The following is a 21,919-nucleotide window of genomic DNA, read 5'->3' as shown; positions in this document are numbered from 1 at the left end:
CAGTTAAAAAATAATTGTGGGGGGGGGTTGAGAGAGAGAGAGCCACAAGGAGTCGCTAAAACACAATGGGACAAGGACATCCCAACCCTCCCCTAACCCGGATGACGCTGGGCCAATTGTGGGCCACCTCATTCGTCTCCAGGTCGCGGCTGGCTGCGACACAGCCCGGGATCAAACCCAGATCTGTAGGAACACCTCTAGCACTGAAATGCAGTGCCTTAGACCGTTGTGCCACTCGGGAGGCTCCTGAGAAAAGAAAAGTTACTGACAGAAGGAAATCCTCTCTGTAGTTTGTGGTTACCCACTAATTGATTGCTAGAGTAGCCATTTGACTTCCCAGACTGGTTTAGACGTAGGGTCTCCTACCATTCAGCAATCCTGTTGAACAAATGGCGAGATTGACTGGTGCTATCATCAATCAGAGTGAGAGGAACCCTTTTAGTCACTCAGTATGCCTAACCCATTTACATCTGAGTGTTGAGAGATAGACATTGGTTGTCTGGTCTGACCCAACTTGGTGAATAAATATTGAGAAGAGTCAGCAGAGAACCATAGAACCATTGATTGGCGACCATGATATCCCCACTGTGTGTAATTATAAAGCGACCATCACGGCAGCCTAGCCCAGCGCTCAGATGTTACCATCTGTCCGGATCAAAAGAATGCATTGTGTCTTTCTCTTCCCCAGTCACTGCACTCATTTGGCGTCCCCCACAGAGCCAGGTCGACCCATTGGCCGTCTCTGGCTGTTCAGAATAACTTTTTGGAGGACGATGATTATATAGCATCCCCTGCCAATCCAAATTACAGGTCTGTGCTACAGCCTGGCTTGTCCTTAAAGCCACGGGACTCAACGAGTGCACAGAGCACAGAGAATATTTGCACAGTGCAGCACGATGACAGAAGAGAAAACAGAGCTATTAAAAACCTCACAGCTAGATTATGGGTAGTTGGGTACCTCCTTGACCACGACCCACCCAGATTACATCTGATCTCAAAGTGTTTCCCCTACCATAATTGTCTAGGCGGGGTGGGGCGGGGCAGCTAACCCCACAGACCAGTAGACCTGTCTGTCTGACTGTCTGAGTAATTCACACTTTCTTGCTATGAGATGAAGTAGAAGTAGGTCACTTGTTTGTTGCTGCTAATGGTGTATCTGCAGCCTGTGTGCTTTGCCACCTGCCTGTACTCTTCAGTAACACTCTCACATTACCGCCTTCATAATGGAACTTAACTGCCCCCTGAACAATGTGAAGTATCACATATTGATTTTCGCAAGGCATATTTCTTCTGAATCATGTCCATATGGGAAATGTGATTAAAATCTAGCTGAGAAAACGTGTACTGTAGCCTGATTAAAACTCTCTCAACTCTCTCAAGAGTGATTCTCTATAGCACTCATAGCTATAATAGACTATAACTTATGAATGATATCTGCATTCATAGGATGAAACAGCAGGTTATTCAAGCTGGTCCTAAGTCAAACAAACAGTGCAAATGCAATTTGACCCACTTTTATTGTGAATTATGCCAGACTGTATTTACAGGACAACAGGACCATGGGCTGCAGTACTAAGATCAGATGGATAGCAGGCAGCATTAGTAAACTCCCTGCCCCTGGTTCTTGGGCCCTGCTAGCGTTGCCATAGTGATTTGATTCTTGTTTAAAAGGGTGTGTCCTCTACAAACCACATTAATATGATGGCTAACCCTAGAAACCCTTACACACAAACACACTCGCACACACACACATTCGCAGCTGTTCCATTGGAGCACCAATGACATAATTGCAAATAGGAGTGTATTTTAGACCTCTGCCTTTTAAACAAGTGGAGTTTAATGTCCTCTGGCAGTACATCTATTTAACAGACAAACCTAGTGGGCCTGATATCAGCGAGGCCAGGATAAGGGTGTGGCTCCACTTAGTTTACGCTCCCGCAGAAATGCCACAAATACAGTGGTGCGTGTGTGTGTGTGTGTGTGTGTGTGTGTGTGTGTGTGTGTGTATTAACCCATATCTGCCAATCAATCAAGCCCACACTGAGATCTGCCTGAACAATTCAGCTAAATGTAATATACTGTATATGAAATAAAACATACTTGCCATTTAAGAGACACTTTTATCCAAATGGACTTTATAACAACACGTGTATTGTAGTTGTGAATGTGAAGCATCTTCAAACAACTTTGGCTGCATAGTTCTGGTGATTTATCCAGATTTCTTCCTCTTTATATTGCAGTTTATAGTAAAGGCCCAGCCACATAATTAGAACTGGTGTGTATACTAGAGGATGTGATTTATCCAGTCTTGTCAGTGGGAACCCCCGGAGGAACTGTCGTTTTAAACACCAGAAACAAACGCAGCTCTGCCAGAAGGCCTCAGCTTCTCAGACAGGTTTACGACCCACGTTGTTAAACCTCTGTTCTTCCCCAGATAGGGTTTTCCTGAACTTGGCTGAAAAGCTGTTTCAGTGTGTAGCTCCACATGACTGAGTTAGGACTCGGTCCCCGAATGCCCTAGACTACTCCCCCAGGGGTCTTATCTGCTAAGGGCTTGTAGGTGTGCAGGCTTTTGTTCCAGCCATGCAGTAACACCTCATTTAGCTAATCAGTCTTATTTGAAAATGATTATTTTGGCTAGATGAAATTGGCCTCCTCTGCCTTTTGCACTAGATGGTGGTAAAAAAAACTTGACTTTTGAGTGAAAAGATTTAGGATGTGGCAGTTGACCCTAAATCACTCAGGAAATGTAAAGGAAAAATAATTAAGCAGTAAAACTCTCTCAGTAAAACTATGTTATTGCAATTATTCACACTGCTTTGACACGCTAGATTACGAAGCAAATGACCATTTTGAACAGCCTGTAAATCTAACATTTCTCACTGCTTGATGTTCTCTAAGATCAGATATCTCAGTGCCATTACTCCAATACTTGTATTCTGATCTGCTTTCATGATATTGTACGCGTTTCACACTAGATTTGACCGTTTCCTCTCCCCAGGTAAAGAGGCTGTAGCAGGAGTCAGACATCCCTCCTGGTCCAGGTCTGTTTTTCCGCTTAGCATGATGAATGTGAGTGGGAGGCATACAGTAGACAGGAACTCTGATCCCTTAAGACTGTAAGACAACATCCTACCTATCTGGTTAAGCAATACTGCTCCACATTTCTCAGAAACTATTTTTTATAGAAATACCCACTGAAAATAGAGACCACAAGAACAACTTGAACCTGCTAAGGTGCTTTGATATAACCAGTAAAAACAGAACTAGACCATAATAATCAATTTGAAGTTGTCATAGTTGTCATTCAGTAAAACGTCCCACCTTCTCTTGTAGTTGGATGGAAAGTCTGTGGTTCAACACAAGGGAAGTAGGCTGCTTCATGGACAAGCTTTGATACTTTTTGTAACATTATAACAACAGGAAACTAGTCCCAGCAAACAGATAAATGAATAGGTATGTTTTGGCTAGGTTCAAATACTTTCCCCTTCGTGTTCTCGAAGGAAGGTCTGAAGTGATAGAGGAGAGGGTAGAGAAAGTAATTTAGCAATTCATTTACCATCTGGTCTTAGTACAAATGTTCATGAAAAACAGGCATTTGTGTAGTGGGCCTATTTTTAGACGTTGTTATTCACCATGATTGGATAGATTCAATGATACTTGCAGTCAGATGAAAGATACATGGCCCTTTTGCTTCTAACCATTCTTTTAGATGAATGTGAAACATTCAGAAACATTTATCAGTGAAAAGGGGAGAAAACAAATCTGTTTTTACCTGGAACTTCCTCCAATCCATAACTGGTACTGTTGGGTTTGAAGCGGTCTGGTTGGACCTTCATATTGGGGCACAGCACGTCTGAGGAGAGAGCAGAAGAGCAGAATTAGATTGGAGTAACGGAGAATCTTATTTTGATCAGTTTATGCCTTCCATATACAGTAATTCAAGTAAACACTTTGTCATTTGTCTTAAGCTGCAAGAATGCACACTTGGATTTACGAGGTCAATGAATCAATGTTCACAGTGTGGAGAAAAAATTATCTTATACAGAATGCAATCTTTGACGTATCCTAGAAACCTAGATACATTGTTTTCATTCAATAGAATCATTAGTTTTAACTAGATGATCGGAGTTATGAAGGGCGTGTCCCATTGAAACAGGATTCTTCATTGAAACTATCGGTAGATACTCCAGTAGGAGTACAGTGCCTTGCAAAAGTATCATCCTCCTTGGCTTTTTTCCCATTTTGTTGCATTAAAACCTGTAATTTAAACTGATTTTTATTTGGATTTCATGTAATGGACATACACAAAATAGTCTAAATTGGTGAAGTGAAATTTTAAAAAGTATTTGTTTAAAAAAATGGTACATGTATATCTATTCACCCCCTCAGCTATGAAGCCCCTAAATAAGATCTGGTGCAACCAATTACCATCAGAAGTCACATAATTAGTTAAATAAAGTCCACCTGTGTGCAATCTAAGTGGCACATGATCTGTCACATGATCTCAGTATATATACACCTGTCCTGAAAGGCCCCAGAGTCTGCAACACCACTAAGCAAGGGGCAGCACCAAGCAAGCTACACCATGAAGACCAAGGACCTCTCCAAACAGGTCAGGGACAAAGTTTTGGAGACGTACAGATCAGGGTTGGGTTATAAAAAATATCAGAAACTTTGAACATCCCAAGGAGCACCATTAAATCCATTATTAAAAAATGTAAAGAATATGGCACCACAACAAACCTCCCAAAAGATAGCCACCCACCAAAACTCACAGACCAGGCAAGGAGGGCATTAATCAGAGAGGCAACAAAGAGACCAAAGATAACCCTGAAGGAGCTGAAAACTCCACAGCGGAGATGGGAGTATCTGTCCATAGGATAACTTTAAGCCGTGCACTCTACAGAACTGGGCTTTACAGGAAAAAGCCATTGCTTGAAGAAAAAAACAAGCATAAAGGTATGTGGGAGAGTCCCTAAACATATGGAACAGGGTACTCTGGTCAGATGAGACAAAAATGTAGCTTTTTGGCCATCACGGAAAACGCTATGTCTGGCGCAAACCCAACACCTCTCATCACCCCGAGAATACCATCCCCATAGTGAAGCATGATGGTGGCTGCATCATGCTGTGAGGATGTTTTTCATTGGCCGGGACTGGGAAACTGGTCAGAATTGAAGGAATGATGGATGGCGCTAAATACAGGGAAATTTTTGAGGGAAACCTGTTTCAGACTTCCAGAGATTTGAGACTGGGACGGAGGTTCACCTTCCAGCAGGACAAAGCAACACTTGAGTGGTTTAAGCGGAAATATTTAAATGTCTTGGAATTGCCTAGTCAAAGCCCAGACCTCAATCCAATTGAGAATCTGTGCTATGACTTAAATATTGCTGTACACCAGCAGAAACCATCCAACTTGAAGGAGCTGGAGCAGTTTTGCCTTGAAAAATGGGCAACAATCCCAGTGGCCAGATGTGCCAAGCTTGTAGAGACATACCCCAAGACACTTGCAGCTTTAATTGCTGCAAAAGGTGGCTCTACAAAGTATTCACTTTGGGGGGGGGGGGTGAATAGTTATGCACGTTCAAGTTTTCCGTTTTTTTGTCTTACTTCTGGTTTGCATGTTGTGTAAGTCAAATGTTTAAAAAAATAATAATAATAATTCCAGGTTGTAAGGCAACAAAATAGGAAAAATGCCAAGGGGGTGAATCGCAAGCCCCTGGAGCAATGCATGCACCATTCCCAGCGGTGACAGTTTTAGACTCACACACACATACATACCTCACAGGCCTGGGATGGCCGAGTGATGCCAGTGTTGACAGATAGGATAGGCAACAGCCACACTCAGGGTTAGTTTACATTGGCAGAGAAGTCTTTTTTATTTGTAGGAGGGAAGATGCCATCCTGACTTGTCTATGTGTTGTTGCTGGGGTAACATGTATCAATGCTGCTAACACAATGGGATGAGTCCTTTGTATGATGTTCAAACTGGGATGGAAGCTAGTGGCTCAGTTGGAGACAGTGGAGGCTGGTGGGAGGAGCTATAGGAGGATGGGCTCATTGTAATGTCTTGAACGGAATACATGTATCCATATCAAACATATGAACCCATATGTTTGACTTCATTCCATTTATTCCATTCCAGTCATTACAATGAGCCCAGCCTCCTATAGCTCTTCCCACCAGCCTCCTCTGGTTGGAGAGGGGTATACTGTAAATGTACTGTACATTTCTTTGCCCATCTCACTCTACTTTCGTGGAATGCTGCACGGTTTGTTGTAGGATGTTCATGTGCAGAAACAGGCATATTAGAAACACCAATTCTCATTCCATTGATCTCTATTAGTAAAATCTCAAATAGTTGTCAGCTATGACGACTGAGAGGAGAGCAGACACACTGACACTAAAAGGTGCTGAAGGTGAAACTATTGAAATTCTTAAGACCAGGGGAATTCAGTTTTAACTTACATTATTGCATTTGAACTGTGATGCTATGATAAATTGGCATGAGAAGAATTAACGGCACTTAACCAAATGTATTGTTAATCTCAAGTGTGTGTGTGCATGTGTGTACATGTGTGCATGCGTGTGTGGTGCATGCGAACTTGTGTAAAGCAGGCAGAAACCCAAACCACAGAGCAGATTGTGTCTCTGATGAACATGCACTATCAGACCCTGTCATTTTCTTTAATTGCGGCTATAAAAAGGACTTTGTTGAGTTAAGGAGGGTTTACTACTTTACTATGGCTCCGTCTCTTTACATGCCTTGTTCTTTCTAACTGCAGAGTCAAGTGCATAATGTCCTGCGAAAATTCAGGGAGACAGTTTATCCCTGGTAGACTGTTACAGTGTGTCACACAGTGTTTGTGCCTGGTTGCCATAATACGCTTTTGTACTGCGGCAGAAAAGGAATTAAGCAATCAATCATTTCTACATTTGATTTGGTGTCTCTGTGATGTGTTTTATGTTGTTTGATTGTTTGTTTTTGTATCCTTACTTGTTTTTTTTATATTTTACGTTTTAAACTTTTATTTTAAAGGAAAATTCCACCCCGAAACTATCTTTTGGTATTTGTTTCATTGGTCCATTGCTGATATAGTCCCAAAATGTTTTAGATGTCAGCAATCAAATTTTCAATATATATATATATATATATATATAATTTTGAATGCGGATGTTTACATATACTATGGTTGGAGTCATTAAAACTTGTTTTTCCAACACTCCACAAATTTCTTGTTAACAGACTATAGTTTTGGCAAGTCGGTTAGGAAATCTACTTAGTGCATGACACAAGTTATTTTTTCAAACAATTGTTTACATTCAGATTATTTCACTTATAATTCACTGTATCACAATTCCAGTGGGTCAGAAGTTTACATACAATATGTTGACTGTGCCCTAAAACAGCTTGGAAAATTCCAGAAAACTATGTCATGGCTTTAGAAGCTTCTGATAGGCTAATTGACATCATTTGAGTCAATTGAAGGTGTACCTGTGGATGTATTTCAAGGCCTACCTTCAAACTCAGTGCCTCTGTGCTTGACATCATGGGAAAATCAAAAGAAATCAGCCAAGACCTCGGAATTTTTATTTAGACCCCCACAAGTCTGCTTCATCCTTGAGAGCAATTTCCAAATGACTGAAGGTACCACGTTCATCTGTACAAACAATAATACGCACGTATAAACATCATGGGACCATGCAGCCGTCGTACCGCTCAGGAAGGAGACGCGTTCTGTCTCCTAGAGATGAACGTACTTTGGTGCGAAAAATGCGAATCAATCCCAGAACAACAGCAAAGTATCTTGTGAAGATGCTTGAGGAAACAGGTACAAAAGTATCTATATTCACAGTAAAACGAGTCCTATATCAACATAACCTGAAAGGCCGCTCAGCAAGGAAGAAACCACTGCTCCAAAACCCGCCATAAAAAAAGCCAAACTACGGTTTGCAACTGCACATGCGGACAAAGATTGTACTTTTTGGAGACATGTCCTCTGGTCTGATGAAACAAAAATAGAACTGTTTGACCATAATGACCATTGTTATGTTTGGAGGAAAAAGGGGGAGGCTTGCAAACCGAAGAATACCATCCCAACCGTGAAGCACTGGGGTGGCAGCATCATGTTGTGGCAGTGCTTTGCTGCAGGAGGAACTGGTGCACTTCACAAAATAGATGGCATCATGAGGTAGGAATATTTATGGGGATATATTGAAGCAACATCTCAAGACATCAGACGGGAAGTTAAAGCTTGGTCACATATGGGTCTTCCAAATGGACAATACACCCCAAGCATACTTCCATAGTTGTGGCAAAATGGCTTAAGGACAACAAAGTCAAGTTATTGGAGTGGCCATCACAAAGCCCTGACCTCAATCCCATTGAACATTTGTGGGCAGAACTGAAAAAGTGTGTGTGAGCAAGGAGGCCTACAGACTCAGTTACACCTGCTCTGTCAGGAGGAATGGGACAAAATTCATCCAATTTATTGTGGGAAGCTTGTGGAAGGCTACCTGAAACATTTGACCCAAGTTAAAGAATTTAAAGGCAATGCTACCAAATACTAATTCAATGTATGTAAACTTCTGACCCACTGGGAATGTGATGAAATAAATAAAAGCTGAAATAAATAATTCTCTCTACTATTATTCTGACATTTCACATTCTTAAAATAAAGCGGTGATCCTAACTGACTTAAGACAGGGAATTAAGACAGGGAATTGTGAGAAACTGAGTTTAAACATATTTGGCTAAGGTGTATGTAAACTTCCTACTTCAACTGTGTACACAGTACCAGTTTGCTGGTGACACTGTCCGTGATTTATTTAGAATTCAAGGCACACTTAAGGCACCAGCATGTCTACCACCGCATTCTGCTTTGCGTATTATTGGGGTTTTTCAACAGGACAATGACCCAAAACACACCTCCAGGCTGTGTAAGGGCTATTTGACCAAGGGGACTGATGGAGTGCTGCATCAGATGACCTGGTCTCCACAATCACCCGAACTCAACCCGATTGAGATGGTTTGGGATGAGTTGGACCACAGAGTAAAGGAAGCAGCCAACAAGTGCACAGCATATGTGGGAACTCCTTCAGGACTGTTGGAAAAGTATTCCAAGTGAAGCTGGTTGAGAGAATGCCAAGAGTGTACAAAGCTGTCATCAAGGCAAAGGGTGGCTACTTTGAAGAATCTAAAATCTAAAATATTTTTTGATTTGTTTAACACTTTTTGGGTTACTACACGATTCCATATGTGTTATTTCATAGTTTTGATGTCATCACTATTGTACCAGTCAAAGGTTTGGACACACCTACTCATTTCAGGGTTTTTCTTAATTTGTACTATTTTCTACCTTGTTGAATAATAAAGAAAAAAAAATTAAGAAAACCCTGGAATGAGTAGGTGTGTCCAAACTTTTGACGGGTACTGTGTATATACATATATATATATATATATATATATATATATATATATATATATATATAAAATACAATAATATAGACACTATGATGCATTTTGCATCATACGATGCTGTATTGTGAAAGTTACATGTCTTGAAAACTTGATTGCTGACATGCAAAACATTTTGAGACTATATTATCAACTGAATAATGAAACAAATACCAAAAAATAGTTTTGGTGTGGATTTTTCCTTTATTTATTAAACATTTCCAAACATGTAAACCAAATAGGCTTTGCTGGTGGTTATAGGATGTCTTTAATTCAGTTTGTAAAGAGATGGTTGGAGTAATACTACATACCTATTTTGGCCAACAGTTACAATGCTAGCTTTGAAAGGACAGCTGTGCGTCACTGTGTTTTAAGATTCCGCCATAACTGAAGGTCTGAGACTGTGCTCACTGCAGAGCTAGCCACTCCCTCTCCTTGTGGCCCAACAGCTATAATTTAAAGATCCACCTCAGAGTTAAAATGGAAGCAATGCAGGGCAGAGCCCTTAACTTTTTTGGGCCCAGTGGTATCTCATAGGTCTCATACACCAGCAGTAACATACAATGCAACAGCAGCATGTCCTCATCAAGTTGAGCTGAATCTGCATTTTGGGGTTTACCATACTGTATGTCTGTTGCTGAGGGACAAGACAGAGCCATGAGAAAACCAGTTTTGATCAGTCATGGAAGTAAAAGTGCTGAAAACAAATTGGCTCAACATTTCAAAAGAAGCGGGGGAACAAGCTATGAAGGGAAAATACTGACGTTTTGGTGCAGGTACAGCTGAGTAGCACGTAAATAATATTGATACCAACCAGGTTTCCATCCAACCTTTTTATGAGAGTGAAGTACAGTACATGTCGGATTAAACATTTAAAGACAGGCCTGATGGAAACAGAATATTGGTCGGAAAACTTTCCAAATGTTGCCAAAACAAAATAGGCAAGACAAGGTGGGATATTTTTATGTTGATAAAATGAATTATGCAAAAAAATGGCTGTGGAAACATCTTTAAGCGTAAATATTGATATCATAACTATCATATCGAAGTAAAATTAGAGTCACGTGATTATGTTGTGTGTGGTCCTCCCGCTACGACTCCGGAAAGCATGCAGTTTATTAGACTACAGATTAAATCAATTTTGTTGAACTTCACAGGGTGGTGAAAGTGCAAAGTGATGAGCTTGATGTTCCTTTTAAATAAATCTCCAGGGTCTTATTCTGGTGACATGATGATTGAGGCTTGGCTGCCATTCAGAACAATAGAAAAAGATTTCCCTCTTTTTGTCCATAATAATCTCATCATGTAGGCTATACCATCACTGTATCTGTGAGCTGTTGGCTACAGTGCACTTGCCAAGACCAGAGAGAGCACATTCACTATATAACGCAACATTCTTTGTGACAAAACCATCAGTAGAGTTGGAAATGCGATTGAAACCCATTTAACTTGTATTTTTTTATTTTGTAGATGGGAATTTAACTGCAAAAGTTCCTCTTATGTGCGCTTCGTCATCATGCACAGCCTTTAATCTGCAACAAGTCAATTGGATGGAAACACATTTCTGAGGGGGAAATGTGCATATAGTTTCCATGCAGCTTTTAGACTTTCGCATGAAAATCTATCGGCAATTGGATGGAAGCCTAGCTATTGTCCAGCATAATGTTGCGATATATTGTCAAAAATAACATCCAAATATGTAACTGTATCGATTTGTTTTTGGCGCCATCACTAATTAACTCTGGGATAGAGATATCTGCGGGAGAACAGGAAACATAGTGGATCAGGTGATGGGGACTTATTTAGCCTGTTGTGTATTATTACGTTGAACTAAAAACATCTGTATATGATATAGAATCATTTGGTTTAATTAAATACTAAACAATGCTAACTCATACAGGCCTTGGTTTCCAGATTAGGTAGTCTACAGTGTTATTGCACTCAAATCTAAAAGCATAATAGCCCTAATTTGTCTAGTGGACTTCTATGGTTCCCAAAAATATAATCAAAAACTTTCAACTGAAAACAGGCTCTAACTAAGGAGTGTACCTAATTCAGTCTACTGTATTACCTCATAAGTACAATTACGGCTGTTGAATAGTCTTTGATTTGGCAAGGACGCCTTTCTCGTTCACTGAGGTTCAGTTAAAGTTAAAAGGTTTCTGTGTTTATATATATATTCTCCCAGCACTGTGTTTAACGGTGGTGGTAATGTTAGATGAAAAGGTGAAAACATACAACGTGGAATTCATAAACTACTCTTTAGGACCTACTTGAAACTTTAGAACTGTAATTTTCAGGGCAAAAATAACTTGGGCCGCTCTGTGCGGTGCCCACTTATATTCTTAGATACACTAACATGGTGATCCTAGAGATTACAGAAGGAACCATTTTGGGTGGCAAATGAACTAGTTGTCCAAGGTAAAGAGGTTCTGTGTAGTGAGCCCTGAGTATCCTTATCCCCATATCGTAATAGATCGAATGACTGAAAGCATGTGCCATTACGACTAGAGAGGAATGTATAGACTGGCATCAAGGTGGGTATATTAACATTGGAATCTGTGGTCTCAGAGGGAAGGGTCAGGGTTAAGAGCTTCCAAAGGAATCTCCTAGCATCCTGCCAAACTCAAGTGGTTAAAGTATTACTACACAAGGACACCTGTCTGACTTAAATAAAGAATAGAGGCTCTGATTACAGTGTGATTCTGAGTTAACACCAAACACAGCTCTGAGTATTGTACTATCCTGTTGTGCTTTTTAGCAGTAAATGAGATTATGTGTGTGCATCCAAAATGGCACGAAATTCCCTACATAGTGCACTACTTTTGACCAATGGGGTGGCATTTCAGAGACAGGCTATGTTTAAATGGTGGTCCTTACACTTATCTTGTGACGAGTCCCACATCGTCAGGTACAGCTGTGTGACCGTGTCATTTCATCTTCCTTATTTACTGTCAGGGTTTCAGGCAGGTTAGTGCTATCCGGTATCCATGGGACGTCCCTACCCTAAACCTTAACCAGAGTTTCTAAACCATGCTGTGCTGTCTTTGCCCTAACCCTAAACTTAACCCATATCCTAACCCTAACCATAACTCTTCCCTAACCATTTTAAATGTCAACTTTAATACGGTGACGTCAGAGTTGAGAGGTCCCAAGGATTCCGTTGAGAAGCTACAGTTTCAGGCTCACGCTGCTTTCCTGTTCAGATCATTTTAGTGGGGAATGCAAACTCTGGAGTGTGAAGCATCCAACCAATCGTATTCCACCTCCTGTCCTGAACATACAATATATACTCACTACTCCACTTTCCTCACCAGCCCAGAGCCGTCCCAGACCACACACCTCCCTGTTTTAGCATTTTAATACAGTACAATATATATGTGTTGTTATTTTAATGACATTTGTAACATTTGTACTGAATGTTTCCCTGTCGGGGGATGTGTAGTAGTGTAGCTGGGTCCTGGAGAAGACATTGAGGTTAGAGTAATTCAGGCTATCCAGCGTTCCACACCTCTTACCCAAGTCACTGGGGCAAGTGGCCACAAATATGTAATTTATGAGCCAATCTATGCTTAACGCCCACGCCTCACACATGGTATAGTAAGAAGGTGGAGGCTTTTGATTGATAGAAATAACTGCATTTTCAACTGAATTTAAGACCCAATTCTGAAAATCGGATTGTGTATGTAATGTAAACCTCTTGTTGGAATCTGTTTTCTCAAAACTGACAAACTAAAGAGTAAAGGCAGTCACAGAAAAATCCTGCACCTGATAATCTACTCTCACAGAGCCTCCTTCTCAGCCTGTGATTGGTTACTTACTTTCACAGAGCCGTCTCCTCAGCCGCCCTCTGATCTTGTCGATGGCGTTAAAGTCTGTCACATGGAACATGTGAGCGTTCTTAGGTTCCGCAGCGATCTCTTCGAGTTCCACCTTCAGAGCCTCCCCGATGCCCACTGCGAACATCCTCACCCCGGCCTTCGCCGCCGCCTTGGAAGGCTCCAACACGTAATCCTGGCTCCTCCCGTCCGTCAGGAGGATAGCCACCTTCTGGATGCCCCTGGCGGCAGGCCTGGCCCCGGCCCGCTCTGTGAAGATGTTGGTGGTGGTGTAGCTTATGGCGTCCCCGGTCATGGTGTTCCCTCCCAGGTAGCGGATGTTCCTGGCGGCCCTCTTCACCTCGTCCATGGTGCTGTACCGTCCCAGGTTGAACTCTGTGGTGGGCCGGTCGCTGTAGCGTACCACGGCCACACGCGTCTTGTCCGGGCCCACGTCGAACGACTCCACCAGGTTGGAGACCCACTGGCGGATCTTCTCAAAGTTCTCCTTCCCCACACTGGACGACGTGTCCAGGATGAACACCAGGTCATAGTGCACGTTCTTACAGCCTGAGAGGAAGTGGATGTTAGAAGTCCGACCTGAGGAATTCCCAGTACTGTACATAAAGATAGTAAGAACCAGGCCTTGGTTCAAATAGTATTTAATTTCTTTCTAACTACTGAAGATTGAGCGAGCCACACTAGTGCCAGGTGGGCAGGGTTTCTTCTTTCAGGACTACTCCACTGGTTCCAGACAAGCTCAGTGTTGCTCAAAGTATATGGAGAAAAAAACAAATACTTTTGAACCAGCTATTAACAGCCGATGTCCTTACCTGCCCTGTTCTGAGCATCAACCCTCAGTCCTGAGAGTGTCAGGACCAGTATGACCAGGACCAGGGAAGCCCTGCATCCCAGTCGCAGCTCCATATCAGCCTCTGGTCTTTTGAGCTTAGGTTGTGATCACCATCAAAGTCTCCAACCTGTAGAGATAAACAGGTCACCATTACAAACTACCAAGAAGCAGACAGGTGTGAGAGACTACTGGGCGTTTCTAGGGCCTAAGCCTCAATCCTTGAGTATTGGAATGCAATATCATTTTAAATGTCTTCTGATTCCGATTAACAGCTTTTCTTTGGGGAATATTGATTTCACAAAAAGCTACAATTCCGTATTCAACTCTCATTTACTCATTTAGGTAGTAATCAACTAATCTAAATGTACGCATCTCTTCTGGAAGTAGATTGAGGAACGTGTCAGTTGACGCTTTTAGAGAAGGCCAATTGATACCTGACCCAGTGACTAGAGTGACTGGGAGTGAAAGGCCCCAGAGTATTGAATTGCACAGAAATCAGTGACAGTGCTCTAGTGTTATCATGATGCTGTTGGAACACACACACCAACTCCGATAGAACTTCCTGTGTAGAGAGGTTACAAGAGGTTACAAGGTTGTGTCTCTCATCTGTCATCAACCTCCTCTATATCTTTAAGTCATTCTTACGGGAAGAGTGTCTGTGTGATTTAGCAGCAGTGAACTAAGATTAGAGCCAAATACAGTACAATACCTCTGTGGGCCCAATGTTACACTGTCATCAGAGGGCTAGACTAGTGGTGTGTGGCGAAAGCTCTGTGTGGCTTTGGTGTATGGAAGTCTGGTGATGTGGCAATGGCTTACCGTTCTCCTTGAACCTTCACAATGCTTTATTGCTGCTTTATCCTTTAACACCAAGTGTTATGCAGATCTTGCATAGCAATGACAGGATCATCAAATCCAGGAATACAGCTATGTGAATGTTTTAGTGAAATGGAGGGAAACAGTGGAACCCATTTTAAAATATGTGTTTGTGAACGTGAATCCTACTAAGAACTTGGAACATGACCAAGTTAGGTTCTGTTCTAATACGATGTATCCTCTCCTGTCTTGTGTTCTACAGTTACATCATAGGGGAGTGCCCACAGCCACTTAACAATTGTGTGATGTCCTACACTTTGCTTGATTGTCCATTATCCTCCAGCAGCATGGTCAACATGTGAACACCCTGTGCAATCACCATGACGCTGGGTTGATCCTGCAGTTGGGTTAGTTTAGCAGCAGATTACATTATCTGATATACCACAGAGCTATTTATGCCCTGGAGCTTTCTTAGGTTTTACTGACACTATTAATGAGCTCAATGCCTACTTAGTGAAATGGCTGCAATTGCTGTAATTAGTGTGTATTTAAAGCTGACCAAAATGAAAATATGTCTCAAGCGCCCACCATATTGCCTACTGGAAAACTTTTCAGACTTGTAAAAACTATCCACCCATCTACCCGCAATACATATGATAGGCCTACATATTGAATAACTGTTCAACAGATGTCTCATCTGAGAGATCAAATGATGAAACTAAGGAAAGGCTTCTATGCATTTAGCCTATTTTTGTCCCATCAGATAAGTATTTTGACAATACCGCAGTCCCCACATATACTCCCCATATCACGTACGCTTTAAAAGCGTTTCAACATGTTGACTTTGAAATACTTTGAAATGATAAAAAAATAAACAGATCAAAAACATTGGGATGTGACTTAGTAAGCAGCCCGAGCCCCAATCCTGAGCCCAGATCTCCCCCGTACAAGCTATGGTCTGTATCCTGTATGGGACCTGTGCGTTTCCACCTCCTCTCTCAATGGCAGACCAGGGACTACAATCTAAATGTCTATTCCAGAAACCTGACTTCCATCATCCAGAAAATGATGTAAAAAACAGACAGAGTTTTCCAGTCCAAAGGGAAATGAAGAGATAGACATGGATCCTGTAGCTCCTCCTGACGGAGCATCCAACACGTGGCTCCGCCGAGCTCCTCTCACAAATTTATTACAAACAAAAAAATCTAAATGCACAAAAACATCAAACTACCCTCCAAAGAAAAAATATAAATAGCCAGAAATAAAACAATTTTAATGGGACAGATTGATTAAACTTCTTACTGCAGTGGGCTAAATCAGGGTCACACAGAGTGTTTCTTGGGAGTCTTAAACAAATCTATTTTGAAGTAAAAGTATACATCACACATATGGATATGGACTTAATAAAATAAGACATGTCAGGTACGGAGTTTAAATGTATTACATTTTGAGTTTGCATCCCATTATTACACTTTATATCACAGAAGACAGAAATATAACAAACTGTTTGACATAGAAACACTGGATTTTGAGTGTTAAAAAAAACCTGTTTATTAAAAAAATATTAACAACATTCCACCCATGAGGCCAATAGGTCATTTGACTGCAGGAAAGGCCTACTCCTACCTGTATTGCAGATCACTTAGTTTCACTCGTGGTCTCTCTCTCGCTCTGTGTGGCTCCTATCCTCCAGTTCTCACTTGTTCCTTTAGCTCAGCATTAAGGCACCATCCCCTATCCAACGGTGAATCCCCCAAATTACTTCCTTTACAGGTGTGAAGAAATGTAATCCTAAAATCCACCACGATGTCAATCCAAGTGTTGATAAAAAGTCCAAAGTGAGGTGAGCATCTGCTACAACCTCTTGGATGGGTGGATAGAGAGGGAGGAACTGACTGAAGTTGAAAGTGTAGGGTTTCACTAGTGGACGAGGTGGCTTGTACTGCTCTAGCTAGCTGTTCAGCTCACAGGCATAAAAACAACCCTGACAGGCCTGGCCAATTATAGACCAACTTTCTGGATATATTTTAGTCTCTTTTTTTTTCTTTATGGCTGCCGGAGCTGCGCCCATCTGTAGTGTTGCTGCCCTCAGAAACAGAATGCACACAGCTTCTCTCTCAGCCACCCCGCCTCCCCTGTCCATCCACTCCAACCCTTCAGCCATAACCCTGCCTCAGATATAGCCACAAAAGAGCTGCCCTAGGTGCAGCTGTGGTGATGGGCGCGTGGTGGCCGTGGTGGGATGGGGCTACTCTAGCAGGAAACTTGCTGTATGGTGGTGAGGGTGTATTTGAGTCAGGAAAATGATTAGCATGTGCTTGAAGCTTTATGTGTCTTGTGCTCCTCCTTGTGCTTGTGCTAATCTGTCTCTTATGTAGTAGAATTGGACAGCAATTTTACATTCTGAAAAGTGCTAAATTATTTAAAACAACATAGGAAAATGTCTGTTAACCACATTGAGAAGTAAAGTTTACTTGTCAGACATGTTCCCTGCAAGGGGGGAGAAAGGGGAAACAGTGGTCTTGTTCTCCAGTGTTTTGGTTTCTCTCTTTCCCTCTCTCTCTTAGTGAGGTTGCCAGATATCCTGTCAGAATGGCATGTCTCCCTTTCCCCAATAGCTCTCAGAACCCCCCCCCCCCCCAGTCCCCTCTGTGCTTTACATGTCTCTCAGGTTGAGGTGCCTTGTTTGAACTGGAAAGTGATTGATACTGGTAAGTGTATTAAAGTACACAACAGAGTCAACGTTAAAACAATGTTTTGTCCTGGTTGTGTGTTTGCTCAGGGGGAGTTGAGATATGTAAAAAAAAAAATAATAATAATGTTACGATTCACACATGCATATAATAAAGGACAAATATAAGCATCCAACCAAAATGATTATTATTGTACGTCATTGACAAATACATACATTGGACATAATGGCTATACATTCTGAGATCCTATTTGTGATTAACTTTGCAGTCAGTCAATCAGGGAAAGTGAGTATAGGCCAGCCTAACTACGCGGTGTGAAACGGTCAGGAAGTCTGGTGGTCGGCTCATGGTCTGGGGCAGATGGACATTGCTGTGCTAGTTGAATGGTTGTGATATGGTTTTGCATGTGTTTTCTCACTGTCAGTTCATTTTGACATACCTGCGAAAACAATTGTACAATCTCACATATGTTTCAGGAGACTTCTCATCTCTATGATAAACATACATAAACATACATGACCTAAATCACAGTCCCATAACTACTGTCTGGAATGTCTACATCCACATTTAGGGAATAACTTGAAAACAAATGGGTTTACCTCAAAACGTGGATGTCTCGACTAGAGTAACAGCGTCTCTGTGAGTGTTTCACTCGTTCCAGTGAGGGATGGCGGTTGTTCTGTTACCAAACACACACAGAGCTGTAATGCATGCTGATTGGAGGAAAAACATTGACTAAAGACATTCTTCTGAGATTGAATGTACTACAGGAATCTGACGAAGTAGCTAAGGTGCAGAAAGATGATAGAATGAACTGAAGGCCTAAATACACAGTACCCAAAGTGAGGGGTGGCTGTTTCAGAAAAGAAGGCATATTTCACATCTCTTTATTTGCTGTTGCCAATCTTAACATATGATAACTGCTGCGGCTCTGCTTGTGAGCTCTGTTGCTAATCGATGCCATTGTTTGGACTAGATGGAGCTGTTAACAGTGGTCATAGATGAAGCCAATGTATCCATCTGATGAGACCTTGATAATAATCCCTGAATGCAGGTCAGATTCACATAGCTTTACCAAGCTACTGGGACACTCAAATATGATTATGTCACCTGCATGTGCAGACATATTTCATCCAAAATATGACATTGAATAGCGTATGTTAGGATATCTACAATGGTTAAATGTAATGTATTATGAGCATCATCTTTTTATAAAATAATAAATAAATACATATGTTTTTGGTCCATAATATACTTCTATATTTATCCTCTGTACCGTATACTGTACATACTGCCTGCCAGGGTACTTGGCATTGTAACTGGCTTGTTGCTTTGAATAGCAGATGCTGTGTGAAGTAAGATGCCGGGGCTTTTCTGTCCTAATCTCCAGGTGATAAGCACATGTAAACACATGACTTAACACTGTCAAGTCTGTTTTCGCTACTTCCTGGTCTGGTCAAAAGGAGTCAAGGGTTAAGAATTCAAAGATCAGGGGTCAGAGGTCAAAGGACAGCGTCCTGGCGCCATTCTCCGGATGACCTTTCCGGAAACTTTCAGCGGATTCTCCGGTGATTCCGGCCTGACGTTCTTCCTGGAAGCCTTCTCCAGTATGTGACTGGCCTGCTTCAGGGCTTTCTCAGAGCCTCCTCTGTATTCTCTGCCCTCAGGGCTTTTCCTTGCTGAACACCTTGGGCCAGCTTGGCCTCTTCCCCAGGTAATCCTACTGTTGACATGTTAGATTTGCTCTGATCCTCTTCGAGGTGCTCTGCCCTCCTGAGACGCAGCCTCCTCCCACCGGTATCCTGCTGGAATGTGCCGGCCACTTGGCATGAGCTCTCCTCGCCATATGGTGCTACCACCTGCTGGACCTGAGGTTTGGCGCTTGTGGGGAGAGAGGAAGAGGGAGAGGCTGGTTTGCTGATAGGGGGAGGAGGAGGGCCGTTAACGTTAATACCAGCATCTTCCGAGAGCCTGTCTCCTGTCTGTCTCTGGATTTGGTTGGCACGGGCTAGCTGCGCTCTCCTAACCTTCTGATGTCGCTGGACCCTGGGTACTGTTTCATTCAGAGGTAAGGGATGTGGGGCTGGGGTGGAGACACACTCTGCCGTACCTTTAACCAGTCCTAGTCCCTCTCCTCTCACCCCACAGTCCTTCACCTTCCTGGAGCAGGGTTGGTCACCCCCCATCGTGTCCAGTTTATGGGCAGCAGCCTTGGCCTCCAGCCCAATCCCCTTAATCTTCTGTCTCTGTGCCTTCTGTACCTCCCTGGGCAGCTCCAGAGGTGCCAGCTTCAGAGGCCGCCGCGGGGGCAGGTTCTTCCCCTCCTTCTCCTGGGACGAGCCAGGCAGGGGAGACCTGGACCTGAAGGAAGGAAGGGAAGGAACAAACAAACAAACAAACAAACAAATGAATGATTGCATGAATGAATTAACAAATGTTTACATAATACATACCTGACCAGGAGCAAGGAGTCCATTTGGGTGGCAGGGCCCTCCTGGCCTGGCGTGGGCAGCATGGCAGACTCCGGCATAAGCCGACCCACCATCACCACCACTTCCGCCTCTTCCCCTCCCTGTGTGGCTGACAGATGGAGGACAGGTGTCTTGGAATCACAGACGTTTTTAGGCGCCAGCAGGTGCTTCTGGCCGATGAGATGCATAATGCTATTTTTAGCCTGAGAGGTCAGCAGGTCTTCTGGTCGGGGCAAGCCCTGCGACAAAACAGACATCACTCACAAATTAGAATCACTTACTCAATTACATTACATGACTATCTAACACAGCCAATCAACACTGAAAATCCTTCAGATTAAATTATAGCAAAGTATTGAATACTTATAAAGTAGACCTGTCAATACTAAATACTGTATGCTCAAGAAGGTATTGACGAACGATTTCCTTTGTAATCTCGTTGAATATGTCTTGTTGAGTCTGACATTCCACTGCAGATTTCAAAAACATTGGCATAGTAATGGATCATTTATAATTCAATGATAGTTCTATAAAAAACCTTGATATCAATAATGAAACATCTTCCTTGAGATTGTTTTCCACATATCTCAATATTCTCATCGGTTTTATGTGGAGCATTTTCTTTTCTTTGTGACTTCTCAGTTCATAAAGACTGTTAAAGTATAGCACATAAATACTTTAACAGTCTGTACTCAGTGGTCTATTATGTCGAACGTTAAACAAACTCATCAGAAAACTAATCAGAATAGCAATTTCCTGAAGAGGACAGTAGTTCACTAAACCTAGTCATTTTTTTCTCTTCTACATATTCTTGTGAAAAGGTTATAGACTGCATATAACCAGCAATGTCAGATACTTTCACTGCATGCTCACACTAATAGGCATCATACAGTGTCCTACTGCCAATGCACTGCTCTTTCCATGACTGACCAGGTGAATCCAGGTGAAAGCTATGATCTCCTATTGGCAGCACTTGTTAAATCCACCTCAATCAGTGTAGATGAAGGGAAGGAGATACGTTAAAGAATCATTTTTAAGCCTTGAGACAATTGAGACATAGATTGTGTATGAGTGCCATTCAGAGGGTGAATGGGCAAGACAAGATATTTAAGTGGGGCAGTGACAAGATATTTAAGTGGGGTAGCCTAGTGGTTAGAGCGTTGGACTAGTAACCGGAAGGTTGCGAGTTCAAACCCCCGAGCTGACAAGGTACAAATCTGTCTTTCTGCCCCTGAACAGGCAGTTAACCCACTGTTCCCAGGCCGTCATTGAAAATAAGAATTTGTTCTTAACTGACTTGCCTGGTTAAATAAAGGTAAAAAAAAAAATATATATATATATATATATATATATAAAAAAAAAAAAGGGCCTTTGAACGGGGTATGGTAGTAGTTGCCGGGCGCATCGGTTTGTGCGCAGCTGGGTTTTTCACTCAACAGTTTCCTGTGTATATCAAGAATGGTCCCCCGCCCAAAGGACATCCAACCAGAATCCCTGTGTAATGCCTTCAACACCTTGTAGAGTCCATGCCCCGATGAATAGTGCTCAGTTGCTGGATATTGGTGGGAACTGGAAAACGCTGTCGCATATGTCGATCCAGAGCATCCCAAACCGCTCGATAGGTGACATGTTTGGTGAGTATGCAGGGAACGGAAGAACTTGGACATTTTCAGCTTCTAGGTACAGATCCTTGAGACATGGGGCCGTGCATTATCATGCTGAAACATGAGGTGATGGCGGCGGATCAATAGCACGACAATGGGCCCCAGGATCTCGTCACGGTATCTCTGTGGATTCAAATTGCCATT

General features: G+C 42.3%; 1 protein-coding gene across 2 annotated transcripts in view; it reads right to left on the bottom strand.

The window, feature by feature from the left end:
• LOC135549828 (collagen alpha-1(XXII) chain-like) overlaps window positions 1-16,899 on the bottom strand; it is a 62,859-nt gene extending 45,960 nt beyond the window's left edge. For both annotated transcript variants that reach the window (XM_064980157.1, XM_064980158.1), the window contains exons 1-4: window positions 16,574-16,899; window positions 14,112-14,258; window positions 13,282-13,848; window positions 3,776-3,856 (exon numbers count right to left, since the gene is read on the bottom strand). In XM_064980157.1, coding sequence (XP_064836229.1) covers window positions 3,776-3,856; window positions 13,282-13,848; window positions 14,112-14,205 — 742 coding nt within the window. In that variant the 5' untranslated portion in view covers window positions 14,206-14,258; window positions 16,574-16,899. The remainder of the gene's footprint in view (window positions 1-3,775; window positions 3,857-13,281; window positions 13,849-14,111; window positions 14,259-16,573) is intronic.
• Between the last annotated feature and the right edge of the window lie 5,020 nt (window positions 16,900-21,919).

Source organism: Oncorhynchus masou, chromosome 12 (assembly GCF_036934945.1).
Source record: "Oncorhynchus masou masou isolate Uvic2021 chromosome 12, UVic_Omas_1.1, whole genome shotgun sequence".
Classification (NCBI taxonomy): Eukaryota; Metazoa; Chordata; class Actinopteri; order Salmoniformes; family Salmonidae; genus Oncorhynchus; species Oncorhynchus masou.
This window is presented reverse-complemented; position numbering and strand designations above follow the sequence as displayed.